This window comes from Pseudorasbora parva, chromosome 22 (genome assembly GCF_024679245.1).
Source record: "Pseudorasbora parva isolate DD20220531a chromosome 22, ASM2467924v1, whole genome shotgun sequence".
Taxonomy (NCBI): domain Eukaryota; kingdom Metazoa; phylum Chordata; class Actinopteri; order Cypriniformes; family Gobionidae; genus Pseudorasbora; species Pseudorasbora parva.
Genome location: NC_090193.1, coordinates 21,804,027 through 21,829,676, shown reverse-complemented (window position 1 = coordinate 21,829,676; position 25,650 = coordinate 21,804,027). Strand labels below are relative to the sequence as shown.

At 37.9% G+C, this 25,650-nt stretch overlaps 1 protein-coding gene across 1 annotated transcript in view; it reads right to left on the bottom strand.

Moving 5' to 3' along the window:
* Window positions 1–4,392: 4,392 nt before the first annotated feature.
* adamts9 (ADAM metallopeptidase with thrombospondin type 1 motif, 9) overlaps window positions 4,393–25,650 on the bottom strand; it is a 41,876-nt gene continuing 20,618 nt past the window's right edge. The window contains exons 17-28 of the mRNA XM_067431783.1: window positions 23,927–24,093; window positions 23,246–23,375; window positions 22,903–23,029; window positions 21,789–21,999; window positions 21,507–21,668; window positions 21,234–21,395; window positions 20,009–20,128; window positions 15,017–15,124; window positions 14,747–14,914; window positions 10,751–11,026; window positions 9,504–9,665; window positions 4,393–7,686 (exon numbers count right to left, since the gene is read on the bottom strand). Of these exons, the coding sequence (XP_067287884.1) occupies window positions 7,498–7,686; window positions 9,504–9,665; window positions 10,751–11,026; window positions 14,747–14,914; window positions 15,017–15,124; window positions 20,009–20,128; window positions 21,234–21,395; window positions 21,507–21,668; window positions 21,789–21,999; window positions 22,903–23,029; window positions 23,246–23,375; window positions 23,927–24,093 (1,982 nt within the window). The 3' untranslated portion in view covers window positions 4,393–7,497. The remainder of the gene's footprint in view (window positions 7,687–9,503; window positions 9,666–10,750; window positions 11,027–14,746; window positions 14,915–15,016; window positions 15,125–20,008; window positions 20,129–21,233; window positions 21,396–21,506; window positions 21,669–21,788; window positions 22,000–22,902; window positions 23,030–23,245; window positions 23,376–23,926; window positions 24,094–25,650) is intronic.

The window sequence follows — 25,650 nt, the reverse complement described above, 5'->3', positions numbered from 1 at the left end:
TCATATAAGTTTGGTTACTAACATTGTTCAAAATTGAAGAAAGAAATGTGGATGCTAAAAAGTGGGCGGTCACTGTTGTGTTGTATTACAGTTTTCCCATGTCATCTCAGGAAGAACGGTTTCTCCCATGTAATTTCAGGAAGAACGGTTTGAGATGCATCCTTGTGCACACTCATTTAGCTCTTTCTAAAAAAAATCACCTCTTGAATATCTCCTTTGTCCCACCTGTAGCAGAGGACAATCAGTGACTCGACAAGGCTGGGAAGAGGGCGGGCGAATGACGTGGGAACATTTAGACTCCTGCATCCTGCGCTCGTCACCAGTGAAACAAGAAACCTCTCGATGCTTCAGTCCATGATGAACAATACAAAGAGCGACTCCGGTAGGTTAATGGAATTCTGTCCATCAATTCTATATTTCTGTCTTCTGTTTACATACAGTAACAACTCAGAGAATGTCAGAAGTGACAGTTAAGACTTTTATATTGTTACTATTTTCTATTTTAAATAAATGCTGTATTTCAAAAACTATTCATCAAAGAAAACTGTATCATGTTTTTTTTTTTTTAATATTAAGCAACACAACTGTTGTCAAAATGTATAATAATGAGAAATGTTGTTTTGAGCACCAGATCTGCATATTAGAATAGGATTTCTAAAGGTAATGTCTGGGCATGCTCCCTAACACAAGAACCACCAGGGGTCGCTGTGTATACCTAAAACCGTGAGCTGGTAAAATAAAGATAACATACCATGTACCGGTCCTTCTCAAAAAATTAGCATATTGTGATAAAGTCCATAATGTAATGATAAAAACTAAACTTTCATATATTTTAAATTCATTGCACACCAACTGAAATATTTCAGGTCTTTTATTGTTTTAATACTGATGATTTTGTTATACAGCTCATGAAAACCCCAAATTCTCAAAAAATTAGCATATCATGAAAAGGTTCTCTAAACGAGCTATTAACCTAATCATCTGAATCAACTAATTAACTCTAAACACCTGCAAAAGATTCCTGAGGCTATTAAAATCTCCCAGCCTGGTTCATTACTCAAAACCGCAATCATGGGTAAGACTTCCGACCCGACCCTGTCCAGAAGGCCATCATTGACACGCCCTCAAGCGAGAGGGTAAGACACAGAAAGAAATTTCTGAACGAATAGGCTTTTCCCAGAGTGCTGTATCAAGGCACTTCAGTGGGAAATCTGTGGGAAGGAAAAAGTGTTGCTAAAAACACTACACAACGAGAAGAGGTGACCGGACCCTGAGGAAGATTGTGGAGAAGGACCGATTCCAGACCTTGGGGGATCTGCGGAAGCAGTGGACTGAGTCTGGAGTAGAAACATCCAGAGCCACCGTGCACAGGTGTGTGCAGGAAATGGGCTACAGGTGCCGCATTCCCCAGGTCAAGCCACTTTGGGCTACAGAGAAGTAGCACTGGACTGTTGCTCAGTGGTCCAAAGTACTTTTATCAGATGAAAGCAAATTTTGCATGTCATTCGGAAATCAAGGTGCCAGAGTCTGGAGGAAGACTGGGGAGAAGGAAATGCCAAAATGCCTGAAGTCCAGTGTCAAGTACCCACAGTCAGTGATGGTCTGGGGTGCCATGTCAGCCGCTGGTGTTGGTCCACTGTGTTTTATCAAGGGCAGGGTCAATGCAGCTAGCTATCAGGAGATTTTGGAGCACTTCATGCTTCCATCTGCTGAAAAGCTTTATGGAGATGAAGATTTCGTATTTCAGCACGACCTGGCACCGGCTGAGAGTGCCAAAACCACTGGTAAATGGTTTACTGACCATGGTATTACTGTGCTCAATTAGCCTGCCAACTCTCCTGACCTGAACCCCATAGAGAATCTGTGGGATATTGTGAAGAGAAAGTTGAGAGACGCAAGACCCAACACTAGGATGAGCTTAAGGCCGCTATCGAAGCATCCTGGGCCTCCATAACACCTCAGCAGTGCCACAGGCTGATCGCCTCCATGCCACGCCGCATTGAAGCAGTCATTTCTGCAAAAGGATTCCCGACCAAGTATTGAGTGCATAACTGAACATAATTATTTGAAGGTTGACTTTTTTTTGTATTAAAAACACTTTTCTTTTATTGTTCGGATGAAATATGCTAATTTTTTGAGACAGGAGTTTTGGGTTTTCATGAGCTGTATGCCAAAATCATCAGTATTAAAACAATAAAAGACTTGAAATATTTCAGTTGGTGTGCAATGAATCTAAAATATATGAAAGTTAAATTTTTATCATTACATTGTGGAAAATAATGAACTTTATCACAATATGCTAATTTTTTGAGAAGGACCTGTACATGTGCAAAGACAAATTCAAGAGCACAGTTTTACCTAATTAATTATTAATTTGTATAGTTATAACATTTATAATTTAAATAATACAGCAACACCAAAAAACTTGGGGTAATCATGAAAATAGTTTTATTCATTACATCATAGATCAGACATATTGTTTTTATTATATTGTTAAAGCAACACAGTAGCAAACAATACACAATATCAAATTGCAAAACCAAAATCTATAATTTATCATAGCCAATTTATCATGCCACCCTCATAATGTCTGTTTCTGACAGTTTGGTCAGAAACATGCGCCCCAGTAGCCTGCTGGATGTAATTTTCTAGGGCCCTGGCAATGCTCGTTTTCCTCTTTGCACAAAGGAGCAGATACCAGTCCTGTTGCTGAGTTGATGCTCTTCTATGTCGCTGTCCAGCTATCCTCCTGTCTCCTAATATCTCCTCCATGCTCTTGAAACTATGCAGGTAGACACACCAAACCTTCGACAGCATGCCATCCTGGAGGAGCAGGACTGCCTGTGCAACCTGATTGGGTTGCAGGTACTGCCTCACACTACAGACAGTGACAAGGACCCCAACAAAACAAAAAAACTAAAGACAAATCAGCCTGTAAGAATAAGGAGAGAGCATGGCCCCCTTCTGCAAAATAATTCCCTTTTTTGAGATTTGTCTTGCCATTGCCTCTCCAGTGGACCTGTTGTCACCAAATTTGCACCACTTTGATTCACAATCACTTATGCTTCCCTTTTTGACAGATTGATATCCCCAAAGTTTAATTTGCTTAGTGTTATACTTTAATGATTAAGTGTTCCCGTAATTTTTTTGAGCGGTGTATATTAAAGGATCAATTTTACTTCTTCCCAGCTTCCAGTCTCCACCTCTGCAGCTCCTTTGCTTTTTGTGGGAGGAGCTGGTGCAATCAGTTCTCTTCTGCAATTGGCTGAACAGGTTGACTAACACAAGTCACATTATTTGTATCCACTCCCTCAGGATGGAGCACAGCAAAAAGGGGGGAAAGCTGCTGTAAAGTCCAACTGCTTGATAAACACAAGCTTAATTAGTGTGTCATTTAAGGTGATTATGTCTGATTATGAAGCTGAGTATGTCTAAATATCCGAACTGATGGGTATGTCAAAGTAAACAAAAGAATAGACCAATCTTGTGTTAATTATAGTAATTACGATTTAAAATGTATTACCATTTTGACAGCATATGATATTCACGTGAAGAATTAATATGAGCATGTACAGTATACAATGCCAACAACATAATACATGATGGACAATGGGAGCAGCATAAGGTAATCATTTGTACACGAGACTTCCTATTCATTTGTTTTGCTGTTTGCCTCAAATATTATTTACAACATAAAAGGAGGAAAGTGTGTCTCTGAATCATAATGAATGGCAATTGCTACATCTGCTTGTTGAGCCAAAGAAACAGTGACATATTTTCTGGCACCAGCTTCACTGAGCGAATGAACCACGAGGGGAGCTGAAGGGAAAGGAGAGAGAGGCTTTCCTGAATCCAGGATGGAAGAGGAACGGATAATCAAAGGGCCTTGAAGAGGGAGGATGGATATGATGCGACAAGTCTGAAGTTGAACGAGTCCATTCCCAGCATGCATACACGAAATACAGGAACTAAGAGAACAGAAACTCTCCAATTGGATATGTTCCTGGGGATACTTTTTCAAAAGAGTCTAGCAAGTCAGTGTGTCACAGTTGCATTTAAGTTGATGGAATTTATTTTGAAACCAGAACAAAAAAGGTTTTGAGCAATCAATTTAACATTCAAATATATATTTGCTTTTATAAATATTTACAGTACCAACATATATACAATTGGTTCAACTGAATACATATTATACAAAATTCAATACCAACATGGACAGCTGCAACCACAATGACAAAATCAAAGAAACTTTACATAATATAAAAATGCATTTATATTTAAAGCAAGAAGAACACTGTACCACTTTAATAATATTGATTCATAACCATACATTTGTTCACTCCGAATTTTACAGTGTCTGCGTGTATGTGTATATATATATATATATATATATATATGTGTGTGTGTGTGTGTGTGTGTAATATGTAACCAAATGTTTCAATTTCTTTTAAGAATTCTATGCATTATATCTCTATACAAGGTCCGATTTTTATGTAGGTGCATGAAAAACTCTCGTCAGGCTGTCTCTTTAGTTTACTGCATATGATATTATACATCAATAAACTATCAACTATCATAATCTTGGTGGCTAATTTCTCTCATCAGATGTAAATCATTTAAAATTACTGTTATTTTAAGTATTTTATATTTACATTTTAAAAACTTGGCATGCTTTTACATACAGTAATATGTGTAAATATTTAGGGACTATATTAATAATTTAATTGTTTTTTATATGGCAAGGCATTTATTTCAGTCATGGTTGGGGTGAGGAAAGCTGCCATACGCTAGTTCAGAGTTGATGTACTTTGTTAAATGAATGCACCACTGATTTAATGAGCACAAATCACCAACTTTTACACTCAAAATGATACAAAAGGAAACCTTTTTCCAAAAACCACCTATGACCTTAAAACGCTCAAGCTTGAAACCCAAATTTCATCAAATTGACAATGAAAATAAAATAAAATGATAAAAATGTATGGTCAACAGTAAACAAAATATCTGCATATTTGTGATGGTAATAAAACACGCTCAAGAGAAATTCTCCAAATGAAATCAAAACAGATGAGTGTGATTGCAGTAACTCTTCAGTTCATTGATCAGACTAAATTTACTTTTTTTGGACCATGCAAAATTGCCTTGTTTTCCTTTTAAATTGTTGCCAAAAATGATCAGTCCAGGTCTGGCAAAATGCTTGGCTACGTGCCTACATTCCAACGTGAGAACTGCACACAGATATCCAGGCCGCAGAGGCCCCCATGCTCTGTAAGAGCCTTCGCTTTTGCCGCTCATTTTCCCCATAAGAATAAAACGCTTTCTGCTAAGCACGTCTATTCAGATTAGATGAACTGGGAAGGCTGGTAAAGACCTTCCCATAGATCAAAGGCCGTCCTTGACCCCAGATGCCCTTGCCTTTGTTATTTTGATGTATGCTCACTCGGTTGGCTGTGACCATATCACCACCATCAGGGCTGGTTAATATCCTGTGGTGTCCAGGAAATAGGAAATAGCCAACGGTAGTAGACTTCCTCTACAGGTACTGAGGTGAGAGAGCACCAAAAAAAAAAAAAAACCCATCCAACGATCATTAAAACAGGTAATACAGACGTCCCATTCAGATGAGAAATTAAAACAAAAAGCAGCAGGATAACACACACACAAAAAAAAAATCATACAGAATAAAAGGTCTGACACCACAAAACATCAGATATCAGTGATTTTGTACCTTCTTTCATTCATTACGTATTGAAAATAAATGCACAATTGGCAGTTAAAATGTTGTCCTTTTTAAAAATACATCTTCAGAATAATACAAGATATTCAAAGTCTGTTTTCTAGTTAACTAATTCACAAATCTAGCAATATTTATTAATTACAATTGTGTGCCTACTTTTTAAAACATCACCAATAATAATAAAAAAAATAACATTTGTAAAATAAAACCTTGCAATTGTTTAATTTGACCGTCATCAATAACCAGTTCAAACAAATAAGGACAAACATATGGCAGCAAAAAATAAATACAAATACATACAATAATATACAATACATGCACACCTTCATCAATACTGCCACTTTTGATTTAAACCACTTAATTTTCAGTCTGGTGACATTAGCAGACCATGTCATGAAAGGGAATTGCACCACAGAAACTATAGCACCATGGCATATTTGGACAAAATACACATTTGTATTGATACGGTGCTGTGAAAAAGTAAGTACAACCTATACAAATTTTATGGAGGACTGTCATTTCATCAATGTTAAAAGATAAAAGGCATTAAATGGACTGCATTTATATAGCGCTTTTATCCAAAGCGCTTTACATTTGGATATATAATAAGTGCATTATAATAAATGCACATTTTATAATGATTTGTATAATTTTTTTGTGTGAGGGGAAATCCTTTTTCACAACACTGTATGTTTTGTCAAATATATACTTGCATCCATACACGATTATGGATGTTATAGGATATCTTAGCATTTGTTATCCCTATCCACAAATATAAAGTGGACGGAAGATAGATATGGGTCTCTTCATTGAGAATGAGGTAGACACAAGTAACTGGCCAACAAGCAGAATAATAATAATATAAAAAAACCTGGGTTTGAGGGAAATGCAATGAGGAATTTTACACTAGACTAAAACATATTTTTGTTGCTTTATACACAAAACTGAAATAATACTGATTTCGTAAATAACCCAGAAAAATATTACATTATCACAAATCAACATACATAAAATGAACAAAGCTACATTTGATTTTTGATTATGTCACAATTGTTTGTATTTACTTTTAAAAATGTGCTTCTGTAAGTTATCTTAAATATACAAAAATATAGCAACTATAGACAGAAATTCACATAAAGTCTCCCTTATACTGAAAAAGCACCATCATAAATTTAAAAAAAGATCAATGGCTAGCTGAGTTCATGTGAGGTATGGTTGAAAAAGTCAATTTTCATCACAAATTAATTATGAAGAGCAAGAGAAAAAAGCACAGAGTGATTTCAAGGGTTTCAATATAGTAAAGTAAACTGCCTGTGGCCAGATGTTTCAGATCTGCAGTGGAGCAATACAAGTGTTACTTCCCATGTATTCTAAACACTACCATATACAACTGTACTGTTTTGAAAACAAGCCACAACAAAGGGCCTCACAATGATTTGTATTTATCAAAAGTACAGCTGCATTGGGAAAAAGATAATTAAATGGGGGTCCAAAGAAACAGCATTCAAACATAAACACATCGACCAAAGAGATGTTCACTTTTTCAACTAGGAAACAACACTCGAAAAAAAAAGTATCTGCATGTTTGGTAGGTCTTTAGTGTGAAACTCGCTAATAAGCAGCAAATGGTAAAACCAGATATTTGCTTACTTAAAGATCAAACCAATTGAGTTTCAGTTTGTTTTCTTGATGCCATGAGTGTAAATAAAGCTTGGTATGTTGCGATGATGAGAACCTACGAAGGGAAAAAGTTAAATTAGTTATGAGCGTACCGAGCTCCATTGGTCTGTGCTCCAGTGAGGGTTAATAGAGCAGGACTGAATATTGCACTGTTCTCGGTCGGGTGGTTTGTCAAGAATTTCACAGCTCAGATCGTTAAAGCGCTCCCCGTTGGGCCGCTGACAAGCGACCAACCGGGTCTTTATCCCTCCTCCGCAGGATTTTGAACACTAGGTAGGAAGAGTATGGGTGAGAGAAAAAAGAGTGAAAGTCTTGTTTCATCAACATATATAATCTTTGTTAAGACTGCATTTTCATAAGATGGCTTGGACCAGATGTTTACAATGCTTTGCTACGTAGGGACCGTTCTAAGGCTTTGTTCAGTAAAATCAGTAATTGATTTTACAAATCATATACAAAACACATTTGTACGAAGTAGTAAATGTAATTAAAAATGTAAATGCATGATTCAAATGTAAATTGTATGTAATGTGGTCAAAGCCAAACTATTTACTGAGAGCTAAACTTTTGAGTATGTATATAAATATACAAACTGACCAGGCATAACATTATATATACACACACAGATCGGGCATAACTATGACATTATGAGGTAAGGTGAATAACATTGATTATCTCTTCATTACGGCACCTGTTAGCGGTTGGGATATATTAGGCAGCAAGTGAGAATTTTGTCCTTAAAGTTGATGTGTTAGAAGCAGGAAAAATGGGAAAGCGTAAGGATTGAGCGAGTTTGACAAGGATCAAATTGTGATGGCTGGACAACTGGGTCAGAGCAACTCCAAAACTGCAGTTCTTATGGCGTTTTCTCGGTCTGCATTGGTCGGTATATTTCAAAAGTGGTTCAAGGAAGGAACAGTGTCGAATGGTGACAGGGTCATGGGTGGCCAAGGCTCATTGATGCACGTTTGGAGCGAAGGCTGGCCTGTGTGGTCTGATCAAACAGACGAGCTACTGTAGCTGAAATTGCTCAAGAAGTTAATGCTGGTTCTGATAGAAAGGTGTTAGAATGTTACTCTGAGCATCGCAGTTTGTTGTCCTGGGGACCCCCCACCAGTGCACATTTTGTATGTCTCCCTCATGAGACACACCTAAATCAAGTCTTGCAGTCTCTACTAATGAGCTGATAAGTTGAATCAGGTGTGTTAGATGAGGGAGACATGCAAAACATGCACTGGTGGGGGGTTCCCAGGACAGGTTTGGGAACCACTGGCGTATGGGGCTGCAGACCAGTCAGGGTGCCCATGCTGACCCCTGTCCACCGCCGAAAGTGTTAACAGTGAGAACGTAAGCATCTGAACTGGACCACAGAGAAATGGAAGAAGGTGGCCTGGTCTGATGAATCACATTTTCTTTTACATTATGTGGATGGCCGAGTGCATTTACCTGGGGGTACGCATGGCACCAGGATGCACAATGGGAAGATGGCAAACCGGGGGAGGCAGTGTGATGCTTTGGGCAATGTTCTGCTGGGAAACCTTGGGTCCTGCCATCCATGTGGATGTTACTTGGACACATTCCATCTACCTAAGCATTGTTGCAGAACATTTACATCCTTTCATGGAGATGGTATTCCCTGGTGGCTGTGCCTCTTTCAGCAGGATAATGCGCCTGGCACAAAGCAAAGATTGTTCAGTCATGGTTTGAGGAGCTCAACACAGAGTTTGAGGTGTTGACTTGGCCTCCAAATTCCCCAGATCTCAATCCAATCGAGCGTCTGTGGGATGTGCTGAACAAACAAATCCGATCCACTGAGGCTCCACCTCGCAACTTACTGAAGTTAAAGGATCTGCTGTTTTCTATTAAAAATGTTTTAATGTAATTTATTCCTGTGATGGCAAAGTTGAATCAATATCATTACTCCAGTCTTCAGTGTCACATGATCCTTCAGAAATCATTCAAATATGCTGATTTGTTGCTAAATAAACTTTTCTTCAAATTATTATTGTGAAAACGGTTGACCCCAAACATTTGAAAAATAGTGAATATATTTAAGTTAAATTAAATTAAATTCAGAGTATCTTACCTCACCCCAGCTGCCATAGAACCACTGAGGACAGGGGCCAGACTCACAGGAGCGTTGCTCTATGGGTTGTGTGCTTTCATCACAGCTGTTGGCAGGGTAGCCATTCTCATCCTGACACACCACCACACGCCTCTGGAATCCTCCGGCACAGGTACTTGAACACTGAGAGGTGTGAAAGAGAAACAAAAGCTATATCATTTGAGAAGGCCCACACACACACATCTTCCACACAATAAAAAACACAAGCAAGTCCATTCTCAATGGCCCAATTTCACATCCCATTAGCTTTGACGGAAAATATACGTCAATGCACAAACACGGACCAAACTGATTTCTTTGATGAGAAAGATTACCACTGGGAATCAAGAAGTGGCTTTTTCTTCTCCTTTTTCTTTTTTCTTAAAAATGGACCCAAATGACAGTTTGTTTCAGAAATGATTTTCCATATAATATACATTTGATAGTCTGGCGAAATAAATTAAATTTTGAACAAGTTGAACTTGCAGTCTGAATTAAATGTAATAAGAAAGATGAACTGAACGGCAAAAATAATTCAAAGACAATAAATGCATATTATCATCAATGCTGAGTAAAAATATTAATTTGTTTCATACAACAACAAAAAAACGTACTGACCCCCAACATTTAAACTATATATATAGTTCTCAAAAACTGAGAAACTGAGAAAATGACAATTTTGTGCTTTTTACATTTCTTTTTTTTTATATGATCATTTATTTTTATAAATCTGTCATAAAGACTCAGGAATCTGTGACACATCTTGAGTTATCTGTTTAAATGCGTTTAACAACTTACTGATTGAATCAGTTGGAGCAAATGTTGCTGTGATGTTTGGTAGTGGATCGCAATACCTAAAAAACCTGAATTATTTATGTGGAGTCGGAACAAAAACCTCATGATTACTATCACTCGGAAGGATACAGATTATATATAGCTAAAGGAAACACTGTTAAAAATACGGCACAATATTTAGCTCTTCTTTGAATTCTACAAATGTATTTAAAGCCCTGATATCATGAAGGAAACGGCATAATTTATCAGACAGAGGAAATGCTGCTGTCTGGTTGACTTGAAGAGTTCATATGCAACACCTTAGACGTCATTCTGTTCCTGAGTTGGCAAAAGGTCTCTAACTGGAATAGTCTTTGGACTATATAAAATATCAGAAACATACATGACAGGACATGCAGTGATGTAATCCTTCTAAGATGTTTAGAGCTACTTACCGCCCCCCATGGTCCAGTTCTCCATTGATGGGACTGGGTTCTGCCAACTCTATTGCGGTCAGTTCGTCCGGCGGGAGCATTTTTTTTTCGAGGATCAGGGTTGGGTGAAAAGCCCCCGTGGTCGTTGGAGCGAGACGGACACTGGGGCATGGCACACTCCTGCTCTGTTGCTGGTTGATCATCTGGGTCACACTCACTCATTTCCACAAGTTGATCGCTGATGTTCATACACACTACTTGCCGTGTAGTTGTACCCTGACCACAGGATACGGAGCACTGTAAATACAGACAGATGCTTTTTTAATGGAATATTGCAGTTTATTTTAAATCTGCACATCATTATTTTTTTTATATACATGTGCCTAACAACCTGACACTCACACAAGATCAACTAAAAGCAAACCGCAACAAAATAACCATCCTGATTGGACAAAATCAAATCAAGCACTAAGTCTTTTCTTGTTGGTGAAGCTGTTTATATAATGTCACAACCTAATGGCAGGATTTACATTTTTGAATCAAATTTAAATGAAGAAAGAATATTACAATTTAGTTTGTTGATTTATTTCAGATTCTGCAACATGGATTATGTAATGTAGATTTACTGATTTGTCTCAATTTTAAACCAATGGAAAGCAGGCTAAAGCAATCCAGCTACTCCATAGTAATTCTTGTCTTCCTGTATAAATGTGAACAATATGCACGCCGAACCCCATCTGCACACAAGATCTACACAAAATGAACTCTCATCAGTTTCCAATTACAACTGAGCTCTAAACACCAGAATGAGAGCAGAATGATCAAGGTCATTTGTCTATAATGTTAGGCTGCAGAGCAGCTGTGAATGAAAATACAAATACTTGTAGTGTTGAAAGAATGCTGGCTAACACAGTGGCATGTTAACATTGGGCATATACTGAATAATACAGTGGGGTTCAAATGTCTGACAAAACAATACGTAATTTAAACTTGAAAATAAACCAAATATTCTAAGGGGAAAAAATAATGTTTAAGTATACTTATTACACGGCTCTGTGAAATACTTGATTCTGATTGGTCAATCGCGCATTCCAGCGGTACGTTATTTCCAGATAACACCCGCTCATACGGGTACTACGAGTTATCTTGACCGGTACTACTTCTATGCTTAACGCTGGCGCCATCTTGTGACTTAAACAGCCGTGGGTTTCAATGGAAGTCTTCAAGGCAGGTTTCCTTTATAATGTTTTTAATATAGATATTTTTCTTAAATAAATGCATCGATTCGAATCAGAAGGCTCTATTAACCCATCGGAGCTGTGTGGAGCACGTTATTTGACGGACAGCTGCATTTTTTATGGACTTCAAACACAACTAGCCTACAACTAGGCTACTGCTTGGATTAACGTTAGCCTGGTCTTTTTAATTATAACTCCGATCGTATTTGTCTGAAAGAAGAATGTCATATACACCTATAATGACTTGAGGGTGAGTAAATCATAGGCTTGGTTTCATTTTTGGGTGAACTAACCCTTTCAGCATAAATTTTCAACATTTAGCAAGGGCATATGGCAAATCTTCAGCTGCTTAAAGCAGCACTTGGCTACTTTTGCTCTCGGGGTCCCCCTACAGTTTGGAAAAAATAATGTCCTCAACTACTGTCGTAAGATCTGTCATCCTACATCAGGGGATGCCATCGCGCGTGCATTTGTTGACATGACAACCCTGATAGCCCTGAACTAGTGATGCGTGGGTCGTCTCATAACCCGCGGACCCCATATGTCTATTTAATGGTCGTGGGTGCGGGGCGGGTTGTAAAAATATATACAGTGGTGCGGTGCGGGCCAAATAACTTCATAAAAGTGGCGCCGCGGGTTGGTGCAGCACTAACAGTTCCCCTGAACACTGCAAGAGGAGTTCAGAGTTCTTCTGGCGTCGCGTGTGAAATGTCTTCATCCCAGGTAACGTTACAGTCAGTGGAATATGTTTCAGCATGTCATGAATATAATTTCATGGGTTTTATTTTTTTCAAACGCCAAATAATCACGATGCTCACGTTTACAAGCCAGCGTCATTATAGTAGTCTATTGGTTAGCGTTTTACAGAATCTATATGATACTTCAGTTCAATGTTTGAGCGGTAGGTAATCACCGTAACAAGCAGGACAGCATCGGTCGGGCACACCTCCTTCAGCTCACGCCGACGAGCAAACGCTGGTCACATGTTCATCCTCGTCCTGCCTTTAATCCCATCACTTTTTCGTTTCCTCTTATTGCTTTCCTCCAACAAAACCTTTTCTTTCTTATTTGTCTCTGCTGCTTCGGACATGACTATATTATCCAACGAACAAAGTTGGGCTCGCACGTCCGAATTTAAGGAAGTGTGGGTGTTGGTGGAAGTGACGTATATGCCGTACAGCAGTCGAATTTTGTAGTTCTTTTTTTTCTCGGGTTGCTACCCGAAACCCGAAGTTTAAAAGTACGACTAAAAACGATACAGACCCCATCAGGCTATGGCAGACGTGTCATTCAACCTATTGTAAGTCGATTTATCATCACAAGAGTCTTAAAAAATATATTATGAAGGTTGAAAAGTTACCTAGTGCTGCTTTAAAGCATGTTGGCACTGTTTTTCTTCGCGGAAGCTTTGCGTAAGAGCTAATAAAATATTTAATCTCGAGACAATATTTTGTGTCTAATAATTATTTATTTGAGACTAGTAGCTGTGTAATAAGCGGGATAATGTACACCCAGCCGGTTGTTATCGCAGAATAAACCCCTTCAGAGTGATGCAAGACCCCTCCGCTTCGCGTCTGGGTCCTGATCACTCTGTCGGGGTTTATTCTGCGATAACAACCGGCTGGGTGTAGACATTATCCCTTACTTAAGATTCTGCACTATTTATAGGTCACGATTCAAATGTCAGAAAATTTTAGATTTTCCTGCTTCCACTGAAACACAAGAACATTCTTAAATTATGCTGGATAACCTGTTCATTGTTCAACTCAATAGTAATTATAAAATAAATTGGATAAAAGGTTTGGTTAAAATAAAATATTTCAGTAATAAATTGATTGAATAAAGTAACATATAATATCCTAGATCTTCCCAGCACTATAATCGTTTTGAATAGTGTCCGAGTTTTGAAGATCAAAAAGCATCCATCCATCATAAAAGTAATCCATATGTCTCCAATTTGTTAATTAATGCCTTTTGAAGCGAAGTGATATGTTTTTGTAAGAAAAATATCCATATTCACAACTTTATAAACCTTAATCACTTTTTTCTGGCAACGCTCATACATGCGTTCTGGAGGAAGGGTGACCTCTGCGGTTTAAGTTGTATGGATTACTTTTATAATGGATGTATAGGTTTTTATACTATTCAACTATTATACTATTCAATGCCATTACAAAGCTGGATATAAGATATTATTTAATATAATTCAGATTGGGTTTGGCTGAAAAAAAAAGTCATATACACCTAGAATGGCTTAAATTATAGTTTACATTTCATTTTTGGGTGAACTACTCCTTTAAAGCTACACTGTGTGATATTTTCCCCCATCTAGCGGTGAAAAGGTATATGACCATCCAGTGAATATTAGTTTCTGTTCCTCTCAATTCCGATTTCGTTTTAACTTCTACGGTGGCCGATTTAGTCCAAGATTAACATGGCAATCCCCCTCTTCACATTCGACACGGTGCCATAAAGTGTTAAAACGCGAAAGGCGAAGCTTGAATTTACGGGTATGTCCCTCTTTGGCTAATGTACTTTCAAGATGGAGGGGCAACATGGCGACCGGCATTCGAACCCCTCACCCGTATGTATTTTCAATGGCATATTATAAACTTATGAGAACATTTTATTAATTGAAAGAAGTAAATATACATTAATGAGCACATATATTTTTGAAAGAACTAAGTGTTTTTAGTAAAAAATTAACTAAAGGGGTTACACAGTGTAGCTTTAAGCTTTAATAGATTACAATAAGATAAAAAAGGTATATTTTACTTACTGCAGTCCATTCCAGAACCTTCCACTGCCCACACGCCACAATGGAGCACACCTCACTAGCCGGAGGTTTTGTAAGATGAGCACAGGCTGATTCCTCTGCCACTCCACCCTGCTGGTCACGGCAACTTACATAGCGCATCCGGGTGCCCTTTCCACAGGTGGCGCTGCACTATTGTAAAACAACCATTTTACAATAACTACAGAACACACTACAGAGACTAGCAAAATAACTATTTAGTAATTCATATACATCACATTCTCAGGGATGTACCTGTGTCCATGATCCAAAGCGCCACTGTGTTTTATGACCAGGATGTGACATCACTTTGGTCTCTGGGGCGACAGGATGAGTCACAGGGCACTGCGAGAATTCACAGTCCTATGGAAGTAGAGAAGGACAATCAAATTTCAATAATGAAGATCCGTGACTCTAGGCCAGTAGGGCTTCATTGCTGGAGCCAGTGTGCTTGATTTATGCTTGACTGGCTGGAATCACTTGTTCTGGGTCACTGCACCTTACAGTAGAGGATTTTAAACCAGGGGGGGTCCCGCTTTCTCATTCTGTCAGTTGTATCCCTCCTTTCAGTTCCTGACTTTCTCACACTCCCTACCTACACTTATTGCCCCTCTGATTCTGCCTTCACCAATAATTTGACATGTCTTTAGAATACTTAAGTCTAAATGGTCAATCACAGCATTCTGTGATCAAATAGTATAAGGACTATATAGTATAGTTCACTATTTTCCTACATAGCAGCTGATTTACTGCATAGCCATGCTTGTTCTTTCTGCTTATATAACAGAATAATTTGAGCTTAAATTGAAATTTCATGTGCATTTATCTACTTCTTTGGTAAGTAGCTGTGTAATATGTGGGATAATGTACAGTCATTCTGGTATTATCTGAAAATAATAAACCCCTTCAGGGTGATACAAGATCTTTCCGCTTTGTGTCCAGGTCCTGATCATCCTGTCTGGGTTTATTTTGCAATAATCCGTCTGACTGTACAATATCCCATATTTATTAAATTCTTTACTCTCTCTGTCACTTATAGTGTATATATAGATACTCATACATACATATATATGTGTGTGTTCCTAGATTTTTTATTTTTTTTAATCAGATCAGCCTGTTTGGCTTGATGGTGGGAAAAAGGTTTTTTTCTTTCATCTCCTAAAATCCTTGTGAAAATGAAGCTCTATAAAATCAATGCCTCAGGAAAGTTCATAAAATAGTCTGTGAAACTCAGCATTCAGCCACTCGGCTATGCAGCACAATTACACTGGAGGAGGGCGGAGGGGTAAATGTAATTTTGCAGGTATGCGCAGATTGTGAAGGTTGATAAAATCAAGAATCATGACCAATGACTACAGATTAACTTAAATGAGCATTAAATAAAAAAATATGTACTGGAACTATATGCCATCGATGTTATAACCACGGCAGCTTGTCATAAAAAAACTACACATGTAAATGAAAAATGAAAGGCTCAAACACACATACAGGGTTCCGATGCTAACCAATACATTTCTTTTTGAATGACTTTGAATGTCTTTCCAATCATTTATGATCACTGGTCAGAGAGTAATACAAATTTAGATTAATTAATTAATAATTCAGATATTCATTGAAATTAACTAATTCAAAACACTCTGATTCTAAATAAATGAATTATTCTCGTAAAAAATGACTTTTAAGATTGCATTGACTTTTACTGGCCTAAATAAACAAATTAAAAATTCCCTGATATTTCCAGATATTCCAAGACGGTGGGAAGCCAGTTAAGGAAGCCTGATGCAGTATGTGTGTGTGAACCCATGCTACTCCTTCAAACAAGACCATATTGAGCGCAGGTGATAAATATGCTGGGAGGGAAACTTCCTTCCTGCCTTTTAGCCTGTACCTGCACCCACTCTATTTTCTCTTTTCCAGCTTCCCATTCCAGGATGGTATTCTCATAATACCCAAGCGACAACACCTCTTTTAAAAATATAGTATATTCATTCATACAATACCTCTAAAAAATGACCTGTAAAATAAATTAATAACTAAATGCTAATTAATAATTTAAAAGCACAATATATAAGATCTTTTAATTAAAATATCCCAAAAAAACACTACTACAATATTTTGTTGACTTGTGTACCCAAATGTTTAAAATTAGTTTAAATCCAGAAAAATAAGCAATTTCAGCCAGGACACTGACTGTCTCCATGTGTCACCTATCAATGACATTATATCTGCATTGCCCTGAATTTCCTCAGTTTTATTAGCAAAGAAACACCAAAAACACTTTAAAATATTTATGTTTTATTAGACAGGTGATCTGTTTGAATTATCACCAGACCAAGCTCAATTTTTTAAGATTGAACATTGGTCTGGGGAGTCTGCTTTGTATTTTCTACTGCACAAGAGGTGTGATAAATGGGCATAGTTCAAATGACTCTGTACAAAGTTGAATAGTCATTCAACCAATCAGACCACAAGAGGCGTGATCAACGAGCATAGATCAAATGACTGTACGTAACTGGATAGTCCTTTAACCAATCAGATCAACAATCCATCGCTTCTCCATCCGTCATTGTGTTAAACCCGCCAATAGTGCGGCAGTTGGATAAGCCAATTTGTGATTGGTCCCCGCAAATTTGAAACTGAAGCAGGATAGAAATATGTACAGCTTTCCAGCCTGAGCTACAAGGCAAAATCAAATCGCCAGCTACTGTTTGGATGCATTCATCGACAGAAAACGAATCATTGTTATATAGCTCAACACATGAGTACCATGGTTTAAAATGCCTACTATAGATCTAGCTTACCGCAGTGTGTAACAAGTGTCTCATAGTAGCTGCCAACCGAACGCACAATAGCATTATAACATAATTTTCAACACACTCAATTGTATCCAATAAGATAATACAGCACTGTGTTACCCCACATATGCATGACCGGAAGAAGCGGAAGCAGCATAATTAAAGCTTCACTTCTCTCGAGCCATATTTTGCACTTTGTCTCTCATTAGCAATCGCTCCAGCAGCCATGTTCTGCTCCAATGGCTTTCAGCCCCACACTGCTTCATATTACTGTAACATTAATACATCTTTAATACATTCATCCATGAATAGGATTTCTGCTCGTGTACCATCAGATTATTTCGTGAAAAATCAAGGTGTTATCAAACTATGACTTTGTTTCGAATAAGCGACTTCTAGTGGCAAAAATTACATATTGTAATTATACATAATTACGTTTTTATAAGAAACCGTGGTTCTTGGTGATACATATATTGCAAGTCCTTTGCTACCATCACTTCGAGGGTCAAAAAACAGATCAAAAAAGGCGAAACGAAATGAATAACTGTGGCTCCAGACAATAGCGCATTCACAACAGTCTGAAGTTCCTGATGCAAAATGACGCATGTGCGGGAGCAAACTTACGTCATCTGGCGCTGATATCATTCATCAAAAGCTTACTTGTGCTTATCCTGGATGCAGAAATGTATATGCTTGATCTCAAAAGATTTGGAAGATTGACTTTCCCCAGTATGAGCTCCCGCGCATGTCATTATTCGACAGGAAGCTTGCGCATAAGACATTGTGAATGTGCAGGTACAGGTAATATATTGTAAATAATGTTCAATTTCATGCACAGACCTTGCCAGGAACAACAGCTATTAATTATGTTTTGCCTTTTTTGACTCAAAGTAACAGTAGCCATTGACTTGCATTATACAAATCACCAAGGAGCACGGTGTCAGCTAAAAATCTTCTTTACAGTTTAACCGAAGAAAAAAAGTCACCAACATCTTGGATGGTCTGAGGGTGAGTAAATTAACAGCAAATTTACATTTTTGGGTGAACTCTTCCTTTAATTATAGTGTGGTTTAGTTAATAAAAACAATGTTTAACTTGGCTTTTTGTTTTTTCATTTAATCAAGAATAAACCAGTTGAACCAAAAAAAAAAAAAAAAGAAATTTTTCTAATATACTGATTGACCCCTTTATGGTTTACATTAGGGCTGAACGATATTCTGTTTTAACATCAACATCGCGATGTGCGCGTGTGCGATAGTCACATCGCCGGAACATGCGATGTGAAGGGTAGTAGCCCATGGTGTATCAAGAGAACGGTAGCACACAGTAAACACGAGTTTGTTGCTGGAGTGACATGCACGTTCCTCATGCTTGCACAGTGATTGGTTCGCTGTGCCGCTGCTCACCGCTCACGGCCAAACATTCACTGCTAAAATGCGCGACGAAGAGGATCCGAAGAGGAAAAAAAAAAGGTTCGTACCAGAAATCATCTTTTTGGGACTATTTCGGCTACATAAAGGAGGATGTTGGAAAAAAAGAGGTACTTTGCATGGAGTGTCTTGTGGCCACAAAACAAGAAAACACCACCAATTTGTCTGATCACTTAAAACGGCACCACAAAGATCTTTACGACGAATACAAAGCAGAGCTCGACATTAACGCTTGTCCGGGACATATGGGTATTTTGAAGGGACAACTGAAAGAGAATTTCACTTGCCTGACGGACAGCCTGATTAAAACAAAAAATAAGTAGCGAATCACCAAAATGCAAGAATGTTTGTGCATTAATTTAGTGCAAGTGGCGATCGATTGTGGATAATACATAATGAACTGATGATAATAAGGTCGCGCTGTTCACGCTCGTGCATCTCGAGGAGAAATTACAACACTAGAGCGTTTTCCTGAATATAATCACAACTGAAAATGACACCGATTTCATATGACAGTTCCATAAACAACTAATTAACATTCACTTAGTCACTTACATTTTAGATGCAATATTTAGTGTTGTTGTTCTATTTCAGCAGTGAAAATCGTTCACAGCAGACCCGTAACACGTCTTCCTCATAGCAACAAGTGTGAACGATTCAGCGTTTGAATGAACGACTCAGTGACTCACTCATTAAGAGGGTCACCTGCTGCCACCTACTGGAAGTTTAGTTTCATGTTTGCACATACTTTCCAACATTTCTTTTTGTCACTTGTAATGAAGCTTGCTTATTAGTGAAATTATTAATATCACGGAATGGTAATTATTGACTTTAGCCTGGATTGATGGCTCTCAATATCGCAATATATATCGTTGGGGGAAAAAATATAGCAATGTAATTTTTTTCCAATATCGTGCAGCCCTAGTTTACATGGTCATGCTATGAAAAACTAAGACAGTTCTTAATTTGCAATCAGTAATGAGAAATGAATGGGAGTCAATGTAAATGATCAATACTCCTACCTGAGTGTCTGTTGGACGTGTTGCTGCATTACATTCGGTGTCATCCATGACAGAGCCGTATGAGCCAACCACACACTTTACAGCTCTCATCTGATAGCCTGGGCCACATGTGGTGGTACACTTTATACAAAAATAAAGAGGGTGGTCAGTGACAGTAATGCCTATGCGTTATTCTAGAGAATAAATTCAGATTTAAGACCACTATTGCTCGCTGGCGTCAGTCCAGCACTGATATGATAAGCACCCGCATGGGTAACCTGGGACATGGGCCAGTAATTTGTCCACCTTTCTCCTTTTCTTTATCTCTTTTCCTCATCGATGACTTGACTGCAACAAGGTCAAGCTTGTGTTGCAGAATTTGCAGATAGAATGCATATGCTTCAGTAAAGCACCTCAAACATGCATTTATCATGATTGCTTAATCTATGCAAGAGTGATGTCTAATCTCTATCATACTTAAGGACTTAAAGATAGTTGCCCACACAAACGCTGCAAAGTCTGTGATTCCCCTGAAGAAACTATTTGCTTTACTAAAGATAAGCATAAACTGCTCAAGTAGGCAGAAAACATATTATCCATGAATGGATGATATTCAAAGGGCTGCATGTTTAGGATAATTAAATGTGTGTGTGTGTGTGTGTGTGTGTGTGTGTGTGTGTGTGTGTGTATATGTATATATATATATATATATACTATAACTATATACTTCATAATGTATATATAAATATGTATTATATATAGAAACAGTATTTTCAACAGTATTGTATTTATTACTTTGGTTTTTCAACATCAGTCAACATACATATCACATAACCTTCAATAAAAAATATGTAAGACCTCTGCAAACAACATTTACACATTTTTTTACACATTTTACATTTTGAGTAATTCACAGATTTTTCATTCTTTCTAAGGATCCACGGATACCTTATTTTGGATGTGCTCACCATCAGAGCAACAATACCAAATATTGTTCTTTGTCTAGTCCCTAACCATTTTTGCGGTCACTTTCCGCCCACACCGCAGCTGTGATAATCTGTTTACAATATCCACCAGCAATGACTGCACTCCTGGAAATTACATTTCATTCATCACAATGTGCTAGAATTTCCATTTTACTGGAATAAACATCAAATATGCTCAATGTAATACCTGTCATAACTAAACATGACATGAACCAAAACAATGTTTTATTCGCAGGAATAAAATAAATCGTTGTTCTCACCTGTCCCCAGGGTCCCACCTGCCAGGACGCGCATTCTTGCTGTTGGCAGGCCTGTACCGACCCTGGTTTGGATGAGTCACAGAAACGGTCATCCAAACGCTCCTCTCCAAACTGACACCAGGTCTGGCGGTGCTTATAGCCCTTGCCACATGTCACCAGACACTGCCAAATAAATCCAAAAGGAACATATTAGCAGTGGTATGAGCCAAGATCGACGACTATATTTTCACTTATACATAGTCTGCATAAATCCAGATCACATTTGGTGTTTACCTCTGACCAGTCTCCAGTTTTCCATAGGGGACACAGAAACTCATTACAGGGTTGGACTGTGAGCTTTTCTTGTGGGTTGCACTTGCTTTCGTCATCAGCCTCTGCTGACTTTCCACATAATGCACGCCTACGACGCGTTCCCCCTCCACAGCTCCTGGAGCACTAAATAACCAAGAAAAAAATCCTCATAGTAAATGACACATCACATATATACATCAATTTTTCCAAGTACATCAATACCATTTAACAAGGGCTGATTTGAGACCAGGAAAGTTCTTGCACCTCAGACCAAGAGGAGTACTCCCATCCACCAAGGTTACAGTCTCCATGGCACACTTCCTCCTCATCAGGCTTACGCTGACTGCTGCAATACCGATCGTCGACCTTCTGGGTCTTTCCATCCAACCTGCTCTGTTTGGTGCAGTAAATGTCCAAAGTCCGGAAGCCCATACCGCATGTGGCTGTGCACTCACTTTTGCGAGCAATGTGCCACCTGTAAATTAACAAAATGCCATCAGGATAAACCTCATTTTAAAATTCTGAAAAAGAAAATTCTGATTTCATTACAAACATTTTTTTTTTTTTTAGAAGTTTGGGGTCAATTTTTGAAAGAAGTCTGTTATGCTCACCAAGGTTACATTTATTTGAACAAAAATAGGCTACAGTAAAACAACAATATTCAAATCTAACTGAAATTTTATTAAAGTATAAAATCACTGATTTCTATTTTAACTCTTTCCGCGCCAATTGACAGAATTTCACTGTTATAAGATAGGGGGGAGCTATGACACATCTTCTGAAAGAGTACAGAATCTCTGGATCAAAAGCAAGGAAAACAAGAAGCAGAAAAAAAATTATAGCATATGTAAAATAACGTGATTATCAACATTAAACAGCATATGAATTTAAACTGCCTGATGTTACCAAATGAAATATGAACCTATGATGAGCTATAGCACTGTGAAGCTGTGAGGGGGGGGGGGGGGGGGGGTTGATGGACTCAATCTACTGCGTCTATGTTTTAATCATCGTTCTGAATCTGATCCAGATGTAGGCCTAGTCTTTGAAAAAAACAAGATTTTTTCAGCTTTTTGCTCAAAATGTTACTTTTTTGGGCAGTAAAAAAATGCTGCAAACTCAAGTAAATTGACTTGCACAAACCTTAGTGAATCACCTTGCATGATTCATTTATTCTCGTCTTTTTTGTGTATGAAATATAAACTCCTACAAATGCATATTCAATAAAGTCAGCTGCAAAAACAACTGCCCACACCTTTTCACCACAAATTTTTCACTGTGTGTCTTTAGTAAATCCTGACAGTAGTTTTTTAACGCCAAAAGAATCAAGTAAATCTGGTCCTAAATGTTTATAGATCTAGTAAATGTGGACATGGACCTGAGTTCACAGTCTGTGTTGCATGGCTCAGTGATCACAGCTGGTTTAGGAGAGCCATGGCACCGCTGATCAGACACCACCACTCTATCCGACTCACGATTGCACAATATCTTCCTCTTGCGCTCTCCTGATATATGTAACACAGCACAAGACATACACAAGTTCAAACACATGTTTGTGATCTAGAAAGAAGAAAGAAAGTTCCTTGTTGCATTTTCCAAATTTCCAAGAAATACTGAACTGGGTGACCCGACAACATCATACGTCTGGTTCAAGTTTACCAAATTCTAAACTGACGTTTCTGGCAAACATTTTACAAAAAATATTTGTTGCTTACACCCACCTTGGCACAAAAGACTGCAATCCTGCCACGGGCCGTACGCATCCCAGAAAAACTGTTGAGGTTTGTCCTCTATGGGAAAGTTGTAGGAATACCTGACATCAGGGTTGTAGAGGTTTCCTACGGATAGCACCTAGTTGGTAAAAAGATCACAATCAGACCATTCAATCAAAAATATTGTGCTACAAAAGAGTTTAAAAATTACTGACATTGTGAGATTTCACAATATTAAACAACATGTGACCATGGACAACAAAACCAATCATAAGAAAATATGAAATTGACATTTATACATCCTCTGACAGCTGAATAAATAAGCTTTCCATTGATGAAGGACAATATTTGGCCAAGATACAACTATTGTAATGTCTGTAATCTGAGGATGCAAAGAAATCTAAATATTGAGAAAATGACCTTTAAAGTTGTCCAAATGAAGTCATTAGCCATGCATATTACTAATAATAATATATATTTTTTATATATTTACAGTGGGGAATTCTTATCTTCATGGAACGTGATCTTTACTTAATATCCTAATGATTTTAGAGGAAGAAGATTTAAAAAAAAATAATAATTTCCCATACAATGTTTTGTTGGCTATTGCCACAAATATACCTGTGTGACTTATGACTGGTTTTGTGGTCCAGGGTCACATTAAAATGAAATTCAGTAAAGCCATATTACCTGGACAATAATCTCCTCTTCTATCCGGTCAGTGCAGTTGATTCTCTCAACGACATGGTCAGAGCCACTGTATTCAATAACAGCATTCCCTACTCTGACTTCCCTTTTAAACATACTAACCACAAAATCTCCATTGAGTAAATATTCTCCACGGCTGTTGGACAAGGCTGCAAAACAAAAAAGGAAACAACATGCACGCATGCTTTATTTTCCTTATGTTAAAGCTCAAAAAGTCAAAGCAAATATATATTCAGGCATGCCACAGGATAAACAACTAAAGTCAATTTGTTTTAAACACAAATTTGTCTCACTACAAGACCCGAATGACCAAAGAAATAAAACGTTTTCATTTACAATGTCAGATTTAGCAACAGTCAGGACAGATTAGGCTAATCGGGGTAAAGAAATTCAGTATTCCATGAAGAGGCCACATCTTGGTCTACTGAAGTCAGTATGCTTCAAAAATGCACACTAATGTGATTATGTAGCTAATTTCCAGAGTTTCTTTCCTCACTACTTCACACATTACAATGGCCAACCCCTGTTCCCCCTCCCCACCACCTACACACATTCAAACAAACCCTTTCCAAAACGTCTACATTCCTGTCTTGGCCTAAAGCACACATAAACACTGTAGATAGATAAACATACATAAACACTCACATATACGCCAAATACACAGAGACATGCAAAGATATCAATAAACACACACACACACACACACACACATGCACAGCTCACTAATCTGTTGAAAATAGAACATATTTCCTTAGCACGAAAAAAGTTTAGGAAAGCACTTGCAAAAGCCTCTTGTAAAGCTTTCGGTAAGTTTTGACATAAATTCAAAGCACATTAGCCTACTTTAGGAATGACATTGGGTTCATTTTAAATGAGTATTGTTTATGAATATGCAAATCAATTTGACAGTGTCACAGACATCCCGCTTCTCTCCCACATATTGATAGCAGCTCCCTGACGTCTGCAAATTATCCCGGAAATGAAGCGAGCGAGAAAACAAAGCCCTGTTTTCACCTGATATGCATTTTTGATGATCACAAAAGACCCTTCCCTCTTATTTTGCCACTCTACATTAATTTCACTATTGAAAGAACCTGGCTTACGAGTAAATATGAATATAATGTAATATAATATAGTATAATAGTATGCAATGTCCACAAATGTGGTGGTGATGGTGTGTGTGTGTGGCCTGGTAAACCCTACTTTATGGGTATGTGTGTGTGTGTGTGTGTGTGTGTGTGTGTGTGTGTGTGTGTGTGTGTGTGTGTGTGTGTGTGTGTGTGTGTGTGTGTGTGTGTGTGTGTGTGTGTGTGTGTGCGTGTGCGTGTGCGTGTGCGTGTGCGTGTGCGTGTGTGTGTGTGTGTGTGTCATCTCCCATAAATTAGTTTTAGCAGGGAGGGATGTCTGATGTAATTTAATGATGATTAAAGCATAAACACCAATTGAATTATAGAGCGATCTATAAACACGTAACTTAACATTTTACTAGGAATGCACAATATTTTAGTAGTATATTGCTGATTTTAGAGATATTTTAATGTATCGGCTAATGTTGGATATTTAATTGTATGCTCATTTCTCTTATTTGTGCATTTACATTATTAATTACAAATGAATCATTTAGAAACACTTTTAAATGGAATCTCATAATGAATATCAGTTTTTGTTCAGTTTGTTTTGTTCATGTTCATTAAAATGTTGTGGGG